This window comes from Cherax quadricarinatus, unplaced genomic scaffold, assembly GCF_038502225.1.
Source record: "Cherax quadricarinatus isolate ZL_2023a unplaced genomic scaffold, ASM3850222v1 Contig3, whole genome shotgun sequence".
NCBI classification, from domain to species: domain Eukaryota; kingdom Metazoa; phylum Arthropoda; class Malacostraca; order Decapoda; family Parastacidae; genus Cherax; species Cherax quadricarinatus.
Window position 1 is genome coordinate 843,479 of NW_027195029.1, and position 20,494 is coordinate 863,972.

Consider the following 20,494-nt stretch of genomic DNA (forward strand, 5'->3'; position numbering starts at 1 on the left):
AAGACCTATCGTGGATAACAGCGAACCCTATATTTAAGTACTTTTTCGTTAGACATACATAACTATGGTAAAGTTTAATTGATAAATTACACACAATAAGTCGAGAATTAGCACTTTCACTGATGAGAAGCACTTCACGACTTCTCTTAGGCTTTGAAGAATCGTCAGCATCACTACTTTTGCCCTTTGGTGTCATTATTAGTCAAAATTAATTTTTTGGGGGGCCACAGTAAACAGTGGATAAATGAAACTGAGGAAACCAGATATGCGGATACAGCAGTCTTATTGTATATTCTGACCCCTTTCTGGGGTCCTCTTCAGTAGATGGATCCCAGAAGGGGGCAGAAATATACACATCAATCAACCTCTTGTGTGTGTCTCCATGTGTGTTATTATTTAGCACTGACAAGTGATCATTACACCTTAGCTATTCACAAGTATATATGCACAGACCCTTCAAGGGAGGTGCCTACATGAGTGAAGCTCTCATGATCCAAGGAAGTGGAGCTGCCATTCCCTCAGATCAAACTATTTCAATTCACCAGGCACTGCATGGCCCTTACAAATTTAGCACTTACATATTAATACAATACTAATACACCAGCAACAACAATTACCAATAAATATAATTCAGCAATATATAAACAGAAATGGAGGTGCCTTTATTGATATTAAATTTTATCAGCATATTATTATTCTACTCAAGAAAAAGTATTCATCAATACATTACTGGTATACAATACCACCTAGCTGATGAAGAGGACAAGTGTAACCATGTGGTATCTTTACTGATACCATAAAGAATGTATATGAGAGGATTTACTATACCATAAAGAATGTATATGAGGATTTACTGATACCGTAAAGAATGTATATGAGGATTTACTGATACCATAAAGAATGTATATGAGGATTTACTGATACCATAAAGAATGTATATGAGGATTTACTGATACCATAAAGAATGTATATGAGGATTTACTGATACCATAAAGAATGTATATGAGGATTTACTATACCATAAAGAATGTATATGAGGATTTACTGATACCATAAAGAATGTATATGAGAATTTACTGATACCATAAAGAATGTATATGAGGATTTACTGATACCATAAAGAATGTATATGAGGATTTACTATACCATAAAGAATGTATATGAGGATTTACTGATACCATAAAGAATGTATATGAGGATTTACTGATACCATAAAGAATGTATATGAGGATTTACTGATACCATAAAGAATGTATATGAGGATTTACTATACCATAAAGAATGTATATGAGGATTTACTGATAACATAAAGAATGTATATGAGGATTTACTGATACCATAAAGAATGTATATGAGGATTTACTATACCATAAAGAATGTATATGAGGATTTACTATACCATAAAGAATGTATATGAGGATTTACTATACCATAAAGAATGTATATGAGGATTTACTATACCATAATGAGGATTTACTGATACCATAAAGAATGTATATGAGGATTTACTATACCATAAAGAATGTATATGAGGATTTACTGATACCATAAAGAATGTATATGAGGATTTACTGATACCATAAAGAATGTATATGAGGATTTACTGATACCATAAAGAATGTATGAGAGAGGATTTACTATGCCATAAAGAATGTATGAGAGAGGATTTACTATACCATAAAGAATGTATATGAGGATTTACTATACAATAAAGAATGTATGAGAGAGGATTTACTATACCATAAAGAATGTATGAGAGAGGATTTACTATACCATAAAGAATGTATATGAGGATTTACTATACCATAAAGAATGTATGAGAGAGGATTTACTATACCATAAAGAATGTATATGAGGATTTACTATACCATAAAGGATGTACGAGAGAGGATTTACCGGTTCTGGCTATGGAGCGTATCCTTGTCAAAGCATAGAGTAAATATGCCGCAGTGTTGCCACGGAAATCCAACATTCGGTCAAACGAGAATATGTAGTCTCGCGACCTGAAAAACAAGAAAAAAAAATGGATAAAATTATGATAAAATTTATCATATACGGCTTAAAATCATCCAACTTACAATACACGAGTACAGGTATATTTAAGTTCGGTAAGTAAAAGAATGGATGGGGAATCACATCATGGTACATGAATATAGCAAGCCAAACTGTTGCTCAACCAGAGCATACAATATTATGATTTTTACAACCAACAGTTGATGCTGTTGATACAAGTAACAGTTGGTAATGCTGATGCAACCAGCAGTTGATAAAACCAACAGGTGATGCTGCTGATACAACCAACAGATGATGCTGTTGATACAACCAACAGCTGATGCTGTTGATACAAGTAACAGTTGGTAATGCTGATGCAACCAGCAGTTGATAAAACCAACAGGTGATGCTGCTGATACAACCAACAGATGATGCTGCTGATACAACAACAGATGATGCTGCTGATACAACCAACAGCTGATGCTATTGATACAACCAACAGGTGATGCTGTTGATAAAACCAACAGATGATGCTGTTGATACAACCAACAGGTGATGCTGTTGATACAACCAACAGCTGATGCTGCTGATACAGCCAACAGTTGATGCTGTTGATACAACCAACAGTTGATGCTGTTGATACAACCAACAGTTGATGCTGTTGATACAACCAACAGTTGATGCTGTTGATACAACCAACAGTTGATGCAGTTGATACAACCAACAACTGATGCTGTTAATACAACCAACAGGTGATGCTGTTGATACAACCAACAGTTGAGGCAGTTGATACAACCAACAGTTGATGCTGTTGATACAACCAACAGTTGATGCTGTTGATACAACCAACAGTTGATGCTGTTGATACAACCAACAGCTGATGCTGTTGATACAACCAACAGTTGATGCTGTTGATACAACCAACAGTTGATGCAGTTGATAAAACCAACAGTTGAGGCAGTTGATACAACCAACAGTTGATGCTGTTGATACAACCAACAGCTGATGCTGTTGATACAACCAACAGTTGATGCTGTTGATACAACCAACAGTTGATGCAGTTGATAAAACCAACAGTTGAGGCAGTTGATACAACCAACAGTTGATGCTGTTGATACAACCAACAGCTGATGCTGTTGATACAACCAACAGTTGATGCTGTTGATACAACCAACAGTTGATGCTGTTGATACAACCAACAGTTGATGCTGTTGATACAACCAACAGTTGATGCAGTTGATAAAACCAACAGTTGAGGCAGTTGATACAACCAACAGTTGATGCTGTTGATACAACCAACAGTTGATGCTGTTGATACAACCAACAGTTGATGCTGTTGATACAACCAACAGGTGATGCTGTTGATACAACCAACAGTTGATGCTGCTGATACAACCAACAGTTGATGCAGTTGATACAACCAACAGCTGATGCTGCTGATACAACCGACAGGTGATGCTGTTGATACAACCAACAGCTGATGCTGTTGATACAACCAACAGTTGATGCTGTTGATACAACCAACAGGTGATGCTGTTGATACAACCAACAGTTGATGCAGTTGATACAACCAGCAGGTGATGCTGCTGATACAACCAACAGCTGATGCTGTTGATACAACCAACAGCTGATGCTGTTGATACAACCAACAGTTGATGCTGTTGATACAACCAACAGGTGATGCTGTTGATACAGCCAATAGTTGACATAAACAAGTTACAGAAGTAATGGGTGTAAAATCATCCTATCGTAACATTTGTGACTGAGTGGCTACAGCGCTGGGGCTTCTATACGCATGGACCGTGGTTCAATTCAGTGATAGTCATTCATCATCAAAATTCAAATACGTAATTTAAAATTTTGAAAGCTGCTTCACTACTGTACCTGTCATGGCAGAGATCGGCATATTTGATACAGCCATAGGCTACAGCATCCCGTGCTTTAACAAACTCCTCCGGTGTTAATTCTTTGTGGCGCTCTTTCTCCTTGAGCTTCTCCTCTGATCGCTGGAGACCCTCGTCAAGAAGCTGAACTAATCGTACAGTGTCACCTATGAGAAAAAGCACGAGTTATTATTTTTTATTATTAACACATCAGCTGTTTCCCACCAAGGTAGGGTTTGTTTTGCCAGAAGCTTTCTGATACTACGGTTCAAAAACTGCAATATATCTCCACCCATCCTTCCTAGTGCAGGCACTGTACTTCCCACCTTCACCATCCTTCAGAGTGCAGGCACTGTACTTCCCACCTTCACCATCCTTCAGAGTGCAGGCACTGTACTTCCCACCTTCACCATCCTTCAGAGTGCAGGCACTGTACTTCCCACCTTCACCATCCTTCAGAGTGCAAGCACTGTACTTCTCACCTCCACCATCCTTCAGAGTGCAGGCACTGTACTTCCCACCTTCACCATCCTTCAGAGTGCAGGCACTGTACTTCCCACCTTCACCATCCTTCAGAGTGCAGGCACTGTACTTCCCACCTTCACCATCCTTCAGAGTGCAGGCACTGTACTTCCCACCTTCACCATCCTTCAGAGTGCAAGTACTGTACTTCCCACCTTCACCATCCTTCAGAGTGCAGGCACTGTACTTCCCACCTTCACCATCCTTCAGAGTGCAAGTACTGTACTTCCCACCTTAACCATCCTTCAGAGTGCAGGCACTGTACTTCCCACCTCCACCATCCTTCAGAGTGCAAGCACTGTACTTCCCACCTTCACCATCCTTCAGAGTGCAAGCACTGTACTTCCCACCTTCACCATCCTTCAGAGTGCAGGCACTGTACTTCCCACCTCCACCATCCTTCAGAGTGCAAGCACTGTACTTCCCACCTCCACCATCCTTCAGAGTACTGGGAGTGTACTTCCCACCTCCAGCACTCAAGTCTGGCAGACATTATTTTACCTAAAAACCATCTTTTAATTCAATACAGAAAGCAAGCCAGTCCCTTATGATACTCACCAGATCTTGTCTTGAATTTTTTCTTGTCCTCTCCAAGTACAACACCAAATGTAACATGATCTACACGTGTCACTGATGGGTTGTAAATTCCTGCTCTAACAGCACATGCTAAAAAGCTCTGCAGCAAAAAAATTAATTAATAATTAATAACAATTTATATAGATCTCCTTTTTTTTTTTTTTTTAACAAGTCGGCCGTCTCCCACCGAGGCAGGGTGACCCAAAAAGAAAGAAAATCCCCAAAAGGAAAATACTTTCATCATCATTCAACACTTTCACCACACAGATCTATAAATAAAAAAGGTACAATACCATGACTGGAACATACACAAATAATCCACACATAGGAGAAAGAAAAGTATGAAAATGTTTTGGTCCACTTTGGACCATTAACCAGTTAATGGTCCATTAACCAAAACATCGTCGTAAGTTTCTTTCTCCTATGTGCGGGTTATTTCTGTATGGAATTTACAAATTGCCAATTTCATAATAAAGTTAATCTTTTTTTTACACAGTGGCTGTATCCCACTGAGGCAGGGTGACCTAAAAAGAAAAACAAAAGTTTTTCTTTTTAAATTTAATAATTGATATAGGAGAAGAGGTTACTAGCCCCTTCCCCCCAAAATTAAAATTACTCTACCTTAAAATGCTGAGCTTGACCGGCATCGGTAACATAAATGAGCCAGTCACCCTTTTCTTCTTCTATTCTGTTCTTGATGCATGCCATATCTGATGTATCGTATGTAAATCCACCGTCAGATTTCACAATCGTTAATGGTATGCCTGCACCGTCAGCAAACATGACCTGGAATACATTTAGCACTTTTAGATTTGGATAATTTCTTTTTAACATAGCTGTCTCCCACTAAGGTAGAATGACCCAAAATAAAGGAAACACATTCATCATTTCTCATTCAACAGCCGTCTTATCAAAAATACTTAAATGTTCCAATTCAAATCATCCTCTGAAGAGTAATATTCCCACTCCTCCTTCAGTGGAGCTGTCCTTATCATCTTAGGGACTCTAGTCCGGTTAATCAGGTTCCCTGAATCCCTTCATAAGTTGTACAGTGGACCCCCACATAACGATGGCATCACATAGCGATTATTTCGCATACCGCTTACTTTAATCGCAAAATTTTTGCCGCGCATACCGATTAAAAACCCGCTCAACGATTTTCGTCCGAGACGCGTCCAATGTGCGCCCTCAGCCAGCCTCACATGTGCCGCCCGTCCCATTGTTTACCAGCCAGCCTCCGCGGTAACATCCAAGCATACACTCGGAATATTTCGTATTATTACAGTGTTTTCGGTGCTGTTTCGGGAAAATAAGTGACCATGGGCCCCAAGAAAGCTTCTAGTGCCAACCCTACACCAATAAGGGTGAGAATTACAATAGAAATGAAGAAAGAGATCATTGATAAGTATGAAAGTGGAGTGCGTATAGCCGACCTAGTCAAGCTGTACAAGAAACCCCAATCAACCATCGCTACTATTGTGGGCACCAGAAAGACAATCAAGGAAGCTGTTCTTGCCAAAGGTTTAACTGTGTTTTCGAAACAAAGATCGCAAGTGATGGAAGATGTTGAGAGACTCTTATTGGTGTGGATAAATGAAAAACAGATAGCAGGAGATAGCGTCTCTCAAGCGATCATATGTGAAAAGGCTAGGAAGTTGCATGACGATTTAATTAAAAAACTGCCTGCAACTAGTGATGATGTGAGTGAATTTAAGGCCAGCAAAGGTTGGTTTGAGAGATTTAAGAAGCGTAGTGGCATCCATAGTGTGATAAGGCATGGTGAGGCTGCCAGTTCGGACCACAAAGCGGCTGAAAAATATGTGCAGGAATTCAAGGAGTACATAGAAAGTGAAGGACTGAAACCTGAACAAGTGTTTAATTGTGATGAAACAGGCCTGTTCTGGAAGAAAATGCCAAGCAGGACCTACATTACTCAGGAGGAAAAGGCACTCCCAGGACATAAGCCTATGAAAGACAGGCTTACTCTTCTCATGTGTGCCAATGCTACTGGTGATTGCAAAGTGAAGCCTTTATTAGTGTATCACTCTGAAACTCCCAGAGCGTTCAGGCAAAAGAATGTCCTCAAGGATAATTTGTGTGTGCTGTGGAGGGCAAACAGTAAGGCATGGGTCACTAGGGAATTTTTCTATAACTGGTTACACCATGCATTTGCCCCCAATGTGAAAGATTACCTAACTGAAAAGAAATTAGAACTTAAGTGCCTCCTGGTGTTAGACAATGCCCCTGGTCATCCTACAGACGTGGCAGAGCGACTTTATGGGGACATGAGCTTCATTAAGGTGAAGTTTTTGCCTCCTAATACCACTCCTCTCCTGCAGCCCATGGACCAGCAGGTTATTTCCAACTTCAAGAAACTGTACACAAAAGCTCTGTTTGAAAGGTGCTTTGTAATGACCTCAGAAACTGAACTGACTCTAAGAGAGTTTTGGAGAGATCACTTTAATATCCTCAATTGTGTAAACCTTATAGGTAAGGCTTGGGAGGAAGTGACTAAGAGGACCTTGAACTCTGCTTGGAAGAAACTGTGGCCAGAATGTGTAGAGAAAAGGGATTTTGAAGGGTTTGAGGCTAACCCTGAGAGGATTATGCCAGTTGAGGAATCCATTGTGGCATTGGGAAAGTCCTTGGGGTTGGAGGTTAGTGGGGAGGATGTGGAAGAGTTGGTGGAGGAGGACAATGAAGAACTAACCACTGATGAGCTGATAGATCAACTTCAAGAGCAAGAGGCCAGACCTGGGGAAATTGGTTCAGAGGAGGGGAGAGAGAAATTGAAGAAGTTGCCTACTACAAAGATTAAGGAAATCTGTGCAAAGTGGCTTGAAGTGCAAACCTTCATGGATGAAAATCACCCTCACACAGCTATTGCAAGCCGTGCTGGTGATTATTACACTGACAATGTTGTGAAACACTTTAGGCAAGTCATAAAGGAACGAGAGGTACAGGCCACTATGGACAGATATCTTGTGCGAAAGAAGTCCAGTGACTCTGAAGCTGGCCCTAGTGGCATTAAAAGAAGAAGGGAAGTAACCCCAGAAAAGGACTTACTACCTCAAGTCCTAATGGAAGGGGATTCCCCTTCTAAACAGTAAGAAGATAATGCTCTCCCCTCCTCCCATCCCATCAATCATCACCAGATCTTCAATAAAAGTAAGTGTCATGTAAGTGTGCATGCCTTTTTCAGTTTGTGTGTATTAAAATTAATATTTCATGTGGTAAAAAAAAATTTTTTTTCATACTTTTGGGTGTCTTGCACGGATTAATTTTATTTCCATTATTTCTTATGGGGAAAATTCATTCACATAACGATTATTTCGCATAACAATTACCCCTCTTGCACGGATTAAAATCGTTAACCGGGGGTCCACTGTACCTTGCTCACACTTCGACAGTATGTCAAGCCATAAAAAATTATCTCCAATCATTTTGATCTAATATGCTCACATAAGCCTGCTGAATGCTTAAGCCCACAGCACTTAAAACCTTTATCCTCCATTTTTTTTTTTTTTTCAACAAGTCGGTCGTCTCCCACCGAGGCATAATATGTCAAAATTCAGTACTTCTTATTTAAAATAAACTGATTTAAAAACAAGTTCATTTAGGTACAGGAACCCATAAGTACAATTATCGTATATAGTATAAATTACCCACCAGGATAACCCAAAAAAGTCAAGAGTGCCTTACTGTATTTTACAGCATCAAAGACACTATTTTTTTCCCAATCAGAATGGGGCATCTTGTTCACCATAAAATAGGCATTTCCATTGGGTATATTTGTGATTTATTGTCGATGGCATGGGCTTATCCCCACTCCTAAATTTATACTTACACTCACCCAAGTGACTGTACAGTGGACCCCCGCTTAACGATCACCTCCAAATGCGACCAATTATGTAAGTGTATTTATGTAAGTGCGTTTGTACGTGTATGTTTGGGGGTCTGAAATGGACTAATCTACTTCACAATATTTCTTATGGGAACAAATTCGGTCAGTACTGGCACCTGAACATACTACTGGAATGAAAAAAGTTCGTTAACCGGGGGTCCACTGTATGTATAAAATTACTCATTGTTACTGCCTTATTAATCTTAAGTTAGTCGTAAGTTTGTCTGAAATGCTCTGCATATTAAGGGGCTTTCTGAATGTACACCTAAATATCATTCACCTTTGTACAAACATTGTATCATGCTGAAATAAAGTATTATTATTATTTAAGATAAGACTGTTCAACTCGTAAATACACGTAGCTCACACTGCTCCTGAACCAAACACCAGGGGCTCAACTCCAACAATTTATTTGATATTAATTAAGGATGTGATGGTAGGCTTTCTACCATTTTAAAACACAAAGAATTGTCATACAAGCATCCTGGGATGAAAGTAATGTATCTGTGTTATCTGTCTGGGGTTCGTATATGCTATTCCTATTTTTGACTTGGGAGCACAGGCTACCTGATACAGGTTGGCCATCGGTAATCCAATTCCATGACTAATCCACCACTAATTTTGGCTAATGTCTCTACTGATAAGTTAATTCAGTTGACAGGTGAACTGCTAAAAGGTCTAGAGCAATGCACTTTTATAAGGGTACAAGAAATAATGAACCTCTACATGCCAGATTAGTGATGGCTGACCTGAATATGGTATAACACTGTATTTAAGACTGACAAACCATACCACGGGCAGGGATGGAACCCGCGAGTTCCATCCCCGCCCGTGGTATGGTTTGTTTGCAATCGTGTCATTACGATTTCGTGAGTCATTAAGACTGACAGTTGGGCCGTGCTGCTCTAAAGTAATAAAAGCTTCTTGAAAATACCTCAAAGTGGTGTTACAGTGTTAGGTAAATGTACACAGATGAAATTAATGTGACATTTCATTGTGGCAATGTTTTGCTCTGGACAGCAAAAACTGCCACGGTAAAATGTCAGATTGGTTGCATGTGTCCATTTACTAAATATTATTACCATTATGTATACTGGTGTTACAGTGTTATTAAAAACCTCAATGGAAGAAACAGTACAGTGGACCCCCGCATAGCGGACGCCTTGCATAGCGGACAATCCGCATAGCGGACGCTTTGTTCGCTAAAATTTTGCCCCGCATAGTGGACAAAAACCCGCTCAGCGGCCTTCGTCCGAGACGCGTCCAATGTGCGCCCTCAGCCAGCCTCACATGTGCCGCCTGTGCCATTGTTTACCAGCCAGCCTCCGCGGTAACATTCAAGCATACACTCGGAATATTTCGTATTATTACAGTGTTTTCGGTGGTGTTTCTGGAAAATAAGTGACCATGGGCCCCAAGAAAGCTTCTAGTTCCAACCCTACAGCAATAAGGGTTAGGATTCCTATTGAAATAAAGAAAGAGATCATTGATAAGTATGAAAGTGGAGTACGTATCACCGACCTGGTCAGGTTGTACAAGAAACCAAAATCAACCATCTCTTCTATTGTGGGCAAGAAAACGGCAATCAAGGAAGCTGTTGTTGCCAAAGGTTTAACTGTGTTTTCGAAACAAAGATCGCAAGTGATGGAAGATGTTGAGAGACTCTTATTGGTGTGGATAAATGAAAAACAGCTAGCAGGAGATAGCATCTCTCAAGCGATCATATGTGAAAAGGCTAGGAAGTTGCATGACGATTTAATTAAAAAAATGCCTGCAACTAGTGATGATGTGAGTGAATTTAAGGCCAGCAAAGGTTGGTTTGAGAGATTTAAGAAGCGTAGTGGCATCCATAGTGTGATACGGCATGGTGAGGCTGCCAGTTCAGACCACAAAGCGGCTGAAAAATATGTGCATGAATTCAAGGAGTACATAGAAACTGAAGGACTGAAACCTGAACAAGTGTTTAATTGTGATGAAACAGGCCTGTTCTGGAAGAAAATGCCAAGCAGGACCTACATTACTCAGGAGGAAAAGGCACTCCCAGGACATAAGCCTATGAAAGACAGGCTTACTTTGTTGATGTGTGCCAATGCTAGTGGTGATTGCAAAGTTAAGCCTTTATTAGTGTATCACTCTGAAACTCCCAGAGCGTTCAGGCAAAAGAATGTCCTCAAGGATAATTTGTGTGTGCTGTGGAGGGCAAACAGTAAGGCATGGGTCACTAGGGAATTTTTCTATAACTGGTTACACCATGCATTTGCCCCCAATGTGAAAGATTACCTAACTGAAAAGAAATTAGACCTTAAGTGCCTCCTGGTGTTAGACAATGCCCCTGGTCATCCTACAGACGTGGCAGAGCGACTTTATGGGGACATGAGCTTCATTAAGGTGAAGTTTTTGCCTCCTAATACCACTCCTCTCCTGCAGCCCATGGACCAGCAGGTCATTTCCAACTTCAAGAAACTGTACACAAAAGCTCTGTTTCAAAAGTGCTTTGAAGTGACCACAGACACTCGATTGACTCTAAAAGAGTTTTGGAAGGATCACTTTAATATCCTCAATTGTGTAAACCTTATAGGTAAGGCTTGGGAGGGAGTGACTAAGAGAACCTTGAACTCTGCTTGGAAGAAACTGTGGCCAGAATGTGTAGACAAAAGGGATTTTGAAGGGTTTCAGGCTAACCCTGAGAGGATTATGCCAGTTGAGGAATCAATTGTGGAATTGGGGAAGTCCTTGGGGTTGGAGGTTAGTGGGGAGGATGTGGAAGAGTTGGTGGAGGAGGACAATGAAGAACTAACCACTGATGAGCTGATAGATCAACTTCAAGAGCAAGAGGCCAGACCTGGGGAAACTGGTTCAAAGGAGGGGAGAGAGAAATTGAAGGAATTGCCTACTTCAAAGATTAAGGAAATGTGTGCAAAATGGCTTGAAGTGCAAACCTTTTTTGATGAAAATCACCCTCACACAGCTATTGCAAGCCGTGCTGGTGACTGTTACAATGACAGTGTTGTGAACCACTTTAGACAAATCATAAAGGAACGAGAGGTACAGGCCACTATGGACAGATATGTTGTGCGAAAGAAGTCCAGTGACTCTGAAGCTGGTCCTAGTGGCATTAAAAGAAGAAGGGAAGTAACCCCAGAAAAGGACTTGCTACCTCAAGTCCTAATGGAAGGGGATTCCCCTTCTAAACACTAACACTCTCTCTCCCCTCCTCCCATCCCATCAATCATCACCAGATCTTCAATAAAAGTAAGTGTCATGTAATTGTGCATGCCTTTTTCAGTTTGTGTGTACTAAAATTAACATTTTTTTGTGGTAAAAAAAATTTTTTTTCATACTTTTGGGTGTCTTGCACGGATTAATTTTATTTCCATTATTTCTTATGGGGAAAATTCATTCGCATAGCGAACATTTCGCATAACAGCCAGCCCTCTTGCACGGATTAAGGTCGCTATGCGGGGGTCCACTGTATTCATTTTACTGTCCTAATGGGAAACTTACATTGATCATCGTAGCACATTTATGGGCAACTATTTTTTTTCCACAAACCCACATTATTTACATGAACAAATGAGGCCCGCTACCACAGAATGGGTGGAGTTTAAAGCCATGGTGAGTTAGTCTTAAACTTCCAGGCCTGTGCATAAACCACTGGACCAGTGGCTTACACTCTGGCCTGGAGTTTTACAACCCCCTTGCCATGGGTTCAAACCTCACCTGTTCCGCGGTTTGTTTGCAATCGTGTTATTATGATTTCGTGAGTCAAACAGGCTCAAAGGTATTAATTTAAACGGCAACTGATATTTACTACACTCTCTCTCCACCGAAAAACTGTTTCAGATGAAGAATATCGTATTAAATAACTAACCTTACGGCCATCATCTTCCTCTAAAAAGCCAGCATCATCTAATTCCTTTACTAAAGCCTCCATGCGGCTCTGGTAAAATGACTCCCCTCTATCAATTATCCGGACACCAAGACGCTCGTATACCTAAAATAAAAAAATAACAATTAATAAGTAGTTAGAAATTTCAACAAAAGTTTTCATACTCTACCTAGTCAAAAATAAAACAATGGTTCACTGTGTTATGTTTTGGTGACCAAACCTGTGTAAGTATTCAACCATGACCTCAACTGTTGTTCAAGTCTGCCAAATCAGTCATAATATTCCTAGTGTGACGTCATCTTGTTGCAACTGAAAGTGCTTCCTTGTTGAAACTGGCAATGTTTCCTCATTGCAGGTGCCAGATCAACCAGGCCGCAATAGATATGTGGGCCAGTGGGCCTCCAGCAGCAACAGCCTAGTTGATCAAGCTAGCACCAGATAAGCCTGGCCAATGGCCAGGTTACGAGAGTAGAAAAAATCTCAAGAGCTCATCAAAACTATAAACTTAAAGATATACCAGTAGTACATTTTTTTAACACACAAACCTTCTCCCAATGAGAAAGGGTGACATGAGAAAAAAGGAAACGCATTCAGAATCATTCATTCAACTGTTGTCTTGCTAGAAGCATGCTGACAACACAGTTTAGCTGGCCCTTGAACTGTAACATCCTCACCCTTCCTCTACAGGTGAAACCAAAGAATCAGAGCTGCTCAATGGGGCAAATCTATCTAAAATATGGAAGGAAGCACTAGCCAGAGAAACAGAAAATGTTGAATTTAAGCTTAAGGAATCACACAGGAGCCAAGAAACACAGGAAAAACTTTAAAGAACTTTTAGAGTGCAGACATTGTACAGTGGACCCCCGCTTAACGATCACCTCCAAATGCGACCAATTATGTAAGTGTATTTATGTAAGTGCGTTTGTACGTGTATGTTTGGGGGTCTGAAATGGACTAATTTACTTCACAATATTCGTTATGGGAAAAAATTCGGTCAGTACTGGCACCTGAACATACTACTGGAATGAAAAAAGTTCGTTAACCGGGGGTCCACTGTACTTCAAACCTCCAAAACTCCAGGTCTAGAATTTTTCTCACCTTTTGAAATTCTGTCTTGGAAATAGTGCATATCTCTTCCCAGCCTTTGATGTGTACTGGATCATGCGCCTGCAGCTTTACCACGGCCTCATACGCTCTCTTCTTAAAATCTCCATCTTCGTCAAACCTCTTTTTAGATTCCCTATAAAAGGCCTGGAGGTCAGCGATCGGAGGAGACTTTGTGGCAAAATCTGGAAAGTTGTCCTGCAAAACAAAAGGCTGCATGTAATTTACTTGATACTGAAGGTCTCTTGATCCAAACAACAGGAGCTACCCTCCTGGATATCTTTATTTTGGAAATGATTCATCATCCAGTGGCTTCCTCAGTCCAATGCAGAGAAGAATGGTAAAAGATCAGAAGGAGTTTGAGGTAATCAGTCCCTCAGCCTGGAGTCGATGTGAGTACTCCATCAAATTAATCAAGGTAAACCTGACTACCTCTCATTCTCGAGGCACTGTATGACCTTTACAAATTTTGTGCTTCCAGATAAATGTAATAATAATCATACAAGTAACATTGGGAAAAGGCAGTATAAACAAAAACAAATACTGCTACTACTACTGCTACTACTATTACTACTACGACTTACAATGGGTTCACTGGAACGTAACTCCATTGTAGATTGAGGAGCACCTTTATACACTTTTATAACATCAATTTTTTACCAAACTGGTCACTACCCACCACGGTAGGGAAACCCAAAAGAAGAAATACATTCACCCCTCACTCAGGAGATGTCTTACCAGAAGTGCACAAACATCACTCTTCTTAAGAATGTTTAATCATTACCATACCACTTAATATCATTTAGTGGATGCAGGAGTGAGCAACGCAACATTTATGATAAGATTTGGGGAAACTGGTTAGCCAGACTTGAGTCCTGGAGGTGGGAAGAACAGTGAGTTACCCTGAAGGAGAGGTGGGTATGTTTCAGTTTAGAAGACCAACCGAACCAATACCATCACACTTCTGGCAAAACAGTGATTGAATAAGTAATGACTGGTTTAGAAAGACACATGAGCAAATACTAGGATATATTTATTACAAAAAGTTTTAGTCCTGGGACCTGTAAGTGATCAAAGTCCCAGGACCGAAACATTTTCTAATATGTCCTAGTAAACAAACCACAGTACGGGTGGGGATTGAACTCAGGGCAAGCGAGTCCTAATGACTGCTCATGTGTCTTTCTAAACCAATTTGATGGTATCTATTACCAAGGTTCATACCATAAATGATGATGAATATGATTCCTCTTCTTTTTGGATTGCCCTACCTCAGTGGGAGACAGCCAGTGTTTAAAAGAAAAAAAAAAAAGGAAAGGGGGAAACATACCTGTAAGTGAGCAATAAGCATACCAAACTGTGTACCCCAGTCACCAAGATGGTTCAGTCTCAGTAAGTCATGACCCAGAAACTCAAGCAAGCGACTTAGGCTCTCTCCAATAATGGTGGACCTGGAAAAGGAAAATATAAAAACCAGATCATGATTACAATTTTCTATGAGACATATACTGCTTAACAGGTATCCAAAATACAGTGGACCCCCGCATAACGATCAGCTCCCAACTCGACCAATTATGTAAGTTTATTTTTGTAAGTGCTTTTTGTAGGTGTATTTTTAGGGGTCTGAAACGGACTAATCTAATTCACAAATTTTCTTATGGGAACAAATTCGGTCTATAACGGCACCCAAACAGACTTCTGGATTGAAATAATATCGTTATGCGGGGGTCCACTGTATAGTGTGTGACTAGTTAATGGTCCAAGTCGGACCAAAACATCGTCATAAGCTTTTTCCTAGGTGCAAGCTATTCGTGTATTGTTTCAGTACTGTACCTTTTTGTTCTTTATGAATTAAATGTGCATCACTGTAAATGATCAATTATTTTAAATATAAATTTTGAATAACAGCTACAAACCCAATAATGGGAATGACACATATACAATGCCATGTGGGTAACATTTTTCTATCACAGTAACATTCTTCTATCAACATAGGGTGACCAAATGTGGGGAACACATTCACCCTCTCTCATTCAAAAGGTATCTTGCCAGAAATATATGAACACAATTCAAATAACTCTCCAAACTGCAATGTCCCCACCTATCTCACCAAATGGAGGTTCAAACCCATGGTAAGCCAGTGGTAAAACTAGCAGGACAGTACACTAGCCTGATGGTTTTACCACTGGCTTGTCATGGCTTAGAGTCCTACATTCACAGAGTTGTTCATAACTTTATTACTGTATTTTAGTTTTTATACAAATCAATTTGACAGGTTAAGAGCCGTTATCCTACCTCAGCTTATTTCAAAGCCCAGGTGTATATAAGGCAGAGGTTGGGGAATTGGGGTAAATTACCCCAAATGGGGTAAAAGTGAAAATCTCAGGGGTAATGAAGGCTCAATGAATGTAAATAAAATCACAGAAAAATTTATTATTTAATAAGCAAAGCAAACTGTGAAAGTTATATTTTTTCAAACAAACAATTTTCAGTCTAGTGGGTAATTTCTCTGTACACAAATTTGTTTTGGGGTAATACCCAAAAAAAGCTCACCAATTTCTGATCTAAGGTATACTACCACCTTCCAGGATGCCACCTGCAACAGTTGACTAACACCCAGATACCTACTTAATGCTAGGTGAACTTGGGTGGCCTGGTGGCTAAAGCTCCCGCTTCACACACGGAGGGCCCGGGTTCGATTCCCGGCGGGTGGAAACATTTCGACACGTTTCCTTACACCTGTTGTCCTGTTCACCTAGCAGCAAATAGGTACCTGGGTGTTAGTCGACTGGTGTGGGTTGCATCCTGGGGGACAAGATTGAGGACCCCAATGGAAATAAGTTAGACAGTCCTTGATGACGCACTGACTTTCTTTGGTTATCCTGAGTGGCTAACCCTCCGGGGTTAAAAATCTGAACCAAATCTTATCTTATCTTAACTGGGGCTCCAGGTGTAAGGAAACATCCCTAACATTTCCACCCGTACCAGAAATCGAACCACGGACACTCAGTATGCGAGGTAAGTGCACTTCCAACTGAGCCACGAGCCACCATTCACAAGTCATCCCAACCTATCCTTCAAAATGCAGGCACTGTACTTCTCACTTCCAGAATTCATGTTTGGCTGCCTTTGATGACTTACAGGAGTAACTATTCAAAGTAACTCATCAGAGCCTGGCCATGAGCAAGGCCTATCTGGTGTTTGACTGGTCAACCAGGCTGTTGCTGCTGGTGGCCTTCTGAAGGATGGGGAAGACTGGTAACAGGGGTAAAAGAAGCAACATAAACTTCAGAACTGTGTTATCACTGAACTTACAAAACTGACTGAGTAACAGTAAATGTATTTCCTCTTATTTTGGTCACCCTACCTTGGTGGGAGATGGCCAGTGTCTTAAAAAATGAAAAATGTTGAAATCCATGTGCCTACTCAATAAAGAGAACAATACACAAATAACCCGCACATAGGAAACTGAAACTTAAGTTGACGTTTCGGTCCAACTTGGACAAAGTCGGACCGAAACATCGTAGGTTTCATTCTCCTATGTGCGGGTTATTTGTGTATTGTTCCAGTCACGGTATTCAGTCTTTTTACTTTTTAAAAAGAATATTATACAGTAGGACCCCTGTATCCGCGGGGGATACATTCCAAGGACCTGTTGTGGACACTGAAACTGCGGATAGTAGTGAACCCTACATACAAGTCCTATACATCCCTATTATAAAGTTTAATTGAAAAATTATGCACAATAATTGGAGAATTATCAATTTTTCACTGATGGGAAGCACTTCACACCTTCTCTTAGGCTTTGAAGAACTGCCAGCTTCTCTACTTTTGCACTTTGGGGCCATTATTATGCAAAATTAAGAGGTATTTTTGGGCCACAGAAAAACATGGATAACTGAAACTGCAGATATGGGGGTTCTACTGTACATTACAATATAATGAAAATATTGTACGCTAACCTTAGGTGTCCTACATGCATCTCCTTAGCAATGTTGGGCGAGGAAAAATCAATCACAACTCTCTTTGGTGTTACTGGTGGTGGAGTCACACCATTCATGATGACATTTGTAATCTGTATGAAAAAAAAAACATTTGTCAGAAAAAAACCAGAACACTACAATAATTTATATCATGATGATACACAGTTGATACAAAGTACGTACTTGGACTTCTCAAAGACTAAAAAGGCACAATACCGTGACTGAAACAATACACAAATAACCCTTACCTTCGTGTGTTAGTGTGTGACTAGTTAAGGGTCCACGTTGGATCAAAACATCATTACAAGTTCATTTCTCCTGTGTGTGGATTATCTGTGTTTCTCAAAGATATTCAGTAAAGTGCCATACAATAACAACTCCAGGAAATTAAAACAAATTTACAAAAATACAATCAGTTTTAAATGGGCAAATAATCTAAATGGAAAAACCTTCTGAGACTCCAGTTTATGGCCCACTATTTAATGAAACCTTTACTACCATGGATCAAAATTTCTCAAGCCTCAATAAATTTTTAACGACACTAAGATTTACATAAGAGATAGTGATAAGAACATGATATAACTTCTAGGTAAGCCCCTTTTTTCTTGAAGAGTGATGTATTTATAAATAAGCTAGAGAGAAGAGAGAACAAATAATGCTATAAGCATCTAGTCCTTTTATTCACTTGACTATATCTTTCAACAGTAACTGTAAATGTCAAGCACTGAAATAACTAATAAGGAAGTATTATCGTTATAATAAAGGGGAAGTGGTAAACCTGTAGTGGTCATATACAGTAGTCTCCCTGTATCCGCAGGGGATATGTTCCAAGACCTACCATGGATACCCGAAACTGTGGATAGTGGCAAACCCTATACATATGACATTTTTAGTTTATATACAGAATCTCCTGACTTAATGAGAGAGTTCTGTTTCTAAGATCATGTCAGTAAACAAATTTGTCACTAAGTAAGGAGCATACTGTAATGGTAGTGTGTTTGTGTCAACCATCCTTAATAGTACAGTGAACCCCTGCCTTACAATATAATTTCATTCCAGAAGTATGTTCAGGTGCCGTTACCGAACAAATTTGTTCCCATAAGGAATATTGTGAATTAGATTAGTCCATTTCAGACCCCCAAAAATACACATACAAAAGCACTTACATAAATACACTTACATAATTGGTCACATTGGAAGCTGATCGTAAGGTGGGGGTCCACTGTATTTTAATGCCACCTTTGCACCATTTATAACATTTCTGGTATATTTTTCAATGTTTATACAGTAGTGTATTGTATATTGTATTTTTTTATTATTATTATTATCACACTGGCCAATTCCCACCAAGGCAGGGTGGCCCAAAAAAGAAAAACTTTCGCCATCATTCACTCCATCACTGTCTTGCCAGAAGGGTGCTTTACACTACAGTTTTTAAACTGCAACATTAACACCCCTCCTTCAGAAAAGAAAAAATCAGCACTAATATACATTATTTAGGTATGCATACTGGTCAGAGAGCCCATCATAAGTCTGTGTCATCAGTAAACAAGTGTGTCGCTAGTGATGAGAGGCTGTACATGCCTATGAAGTTTAATTGATAAATTAAGCACAATAAGTAGAGCATTAGCCCTTTTTCACTGATGGGAAGCACTTCACGGCTTCTCTTAGGCTTTGAAAAGCTGCCACCATCACTACTTTTGTGCTTTGGGGCCATCATTAAGCAAAATTAAGCATTATTTTTGGCTCATGGTAAACCACAGATAACTGAAATCACGGGAACCGAATCTACGAATACGGGAGTTCTACTGTAGTACAATGGAGATGGGAGACAATCTGGTTCAGTTCAAGAAATGGAGGACAGGTTCACTTTCCTCACTGGCATCAAGGTCCTCCCTTGAAGCCATAGAACAGTAATGAAATCTCTGACAGAACTCTGAAGATCAAAGGATTCTGGACACAATGGCACATCACAATGTAAACAGTACTAAATTAATAGTAAAAGCAATTAGTTAGCACCACAGCATTACAAAATAATAGTAAATAAAACTGAAATACAGTGGTCCCTCGTTTTTCGTAATTAATCCGTTCCTGGAGCCGTTACTATAAACAAAATTTACGATTTGCGAATCAATTTTCCCCATAAGAAATAATGTAAATACAATTAATCTGTTCCTGACACCCAGAAGTATTAAAACAAAAAAATTTTTTACATGAAATATACATGTAGTACATAAACAATACAATGGGAAATGATGAATGAAACATTAACAGCATAACACTTACCTTTATTGGAGATTCTTCTTAGTGTATGGGAGACTGGAGGAGGAGAGAGAGTGGATTGTTTATAGTTTGGAAGGGGAATCCCCTTCCAGCAACACCTCAGGTACCAATTGCTTCTCTGGGGTTGCTTCTCTTCTCTGTTTCTTAATGCCACTAGGACCACCTTGAGAGTCACTCTAGTCCTGTCTCGCAAAGTAACTGTGGAGAGAGCTCTGTTTCTGGTGTCTCTTAAACACTTCCCTAAAATGGCCCAAGACTTTGTCACTGTACATATTTCTCACCTTCTTTACCACAGGCTTGGCACTAGGAGCTTTCTTTGGAGCCATGGTAGCTTATTTAGTACTTGCAAGCACTAAAATGA

The 20,494-nt window shown here is 39.9% G+C and overlaps 1 protein-coding gene across 2 annotated transcripts in view; it reads right to left on the minus strand.

The window, feature by feature from the left end:
- The window catches only part of ArgRS (arginine--tRNA ligase-like protein), a 33,148-nt gene that overhangs the window by 2,269 nt on the left and 10,385 nt on the right, over positions 1-20,494 (minus strand). For both annotated transcript variants that reach the window (XM_070079687.1, XM_070079688.1), the window contains 8 exons: positions 17,830-17,942; positions 15,198-15,318; positions 13,865-14,068; positions 12,749-12,871; positions 5,595-5,759; positions 4,956-5,073; positions 3,877-4,042; positions 1,897-2,003 (listed from right to left, as the gene is read on the minus strand). In XM_070079687.1, coding sequence (XP_069935788.1) covers positions 1,897-2,003; positions 3,877-4,042; positions 4,956-5,073; positions 5,595-5,759; positions 12,749-12,871; positions 13,865-14,068; positions 15,198-15,318; positions 17,830-17,942 — 1,117 coding nt within the window. The remainder of the gene's footprint in view (positions 1-1,896; positions 2,004-3,876; positions 4,043-4,955; positions 5,074-5,594; positions 5,760-12,748; positions 12,872-13,864; positions 14,069-15,197; positions 15,319-17,829; positions 17,943-20,494) is intronic.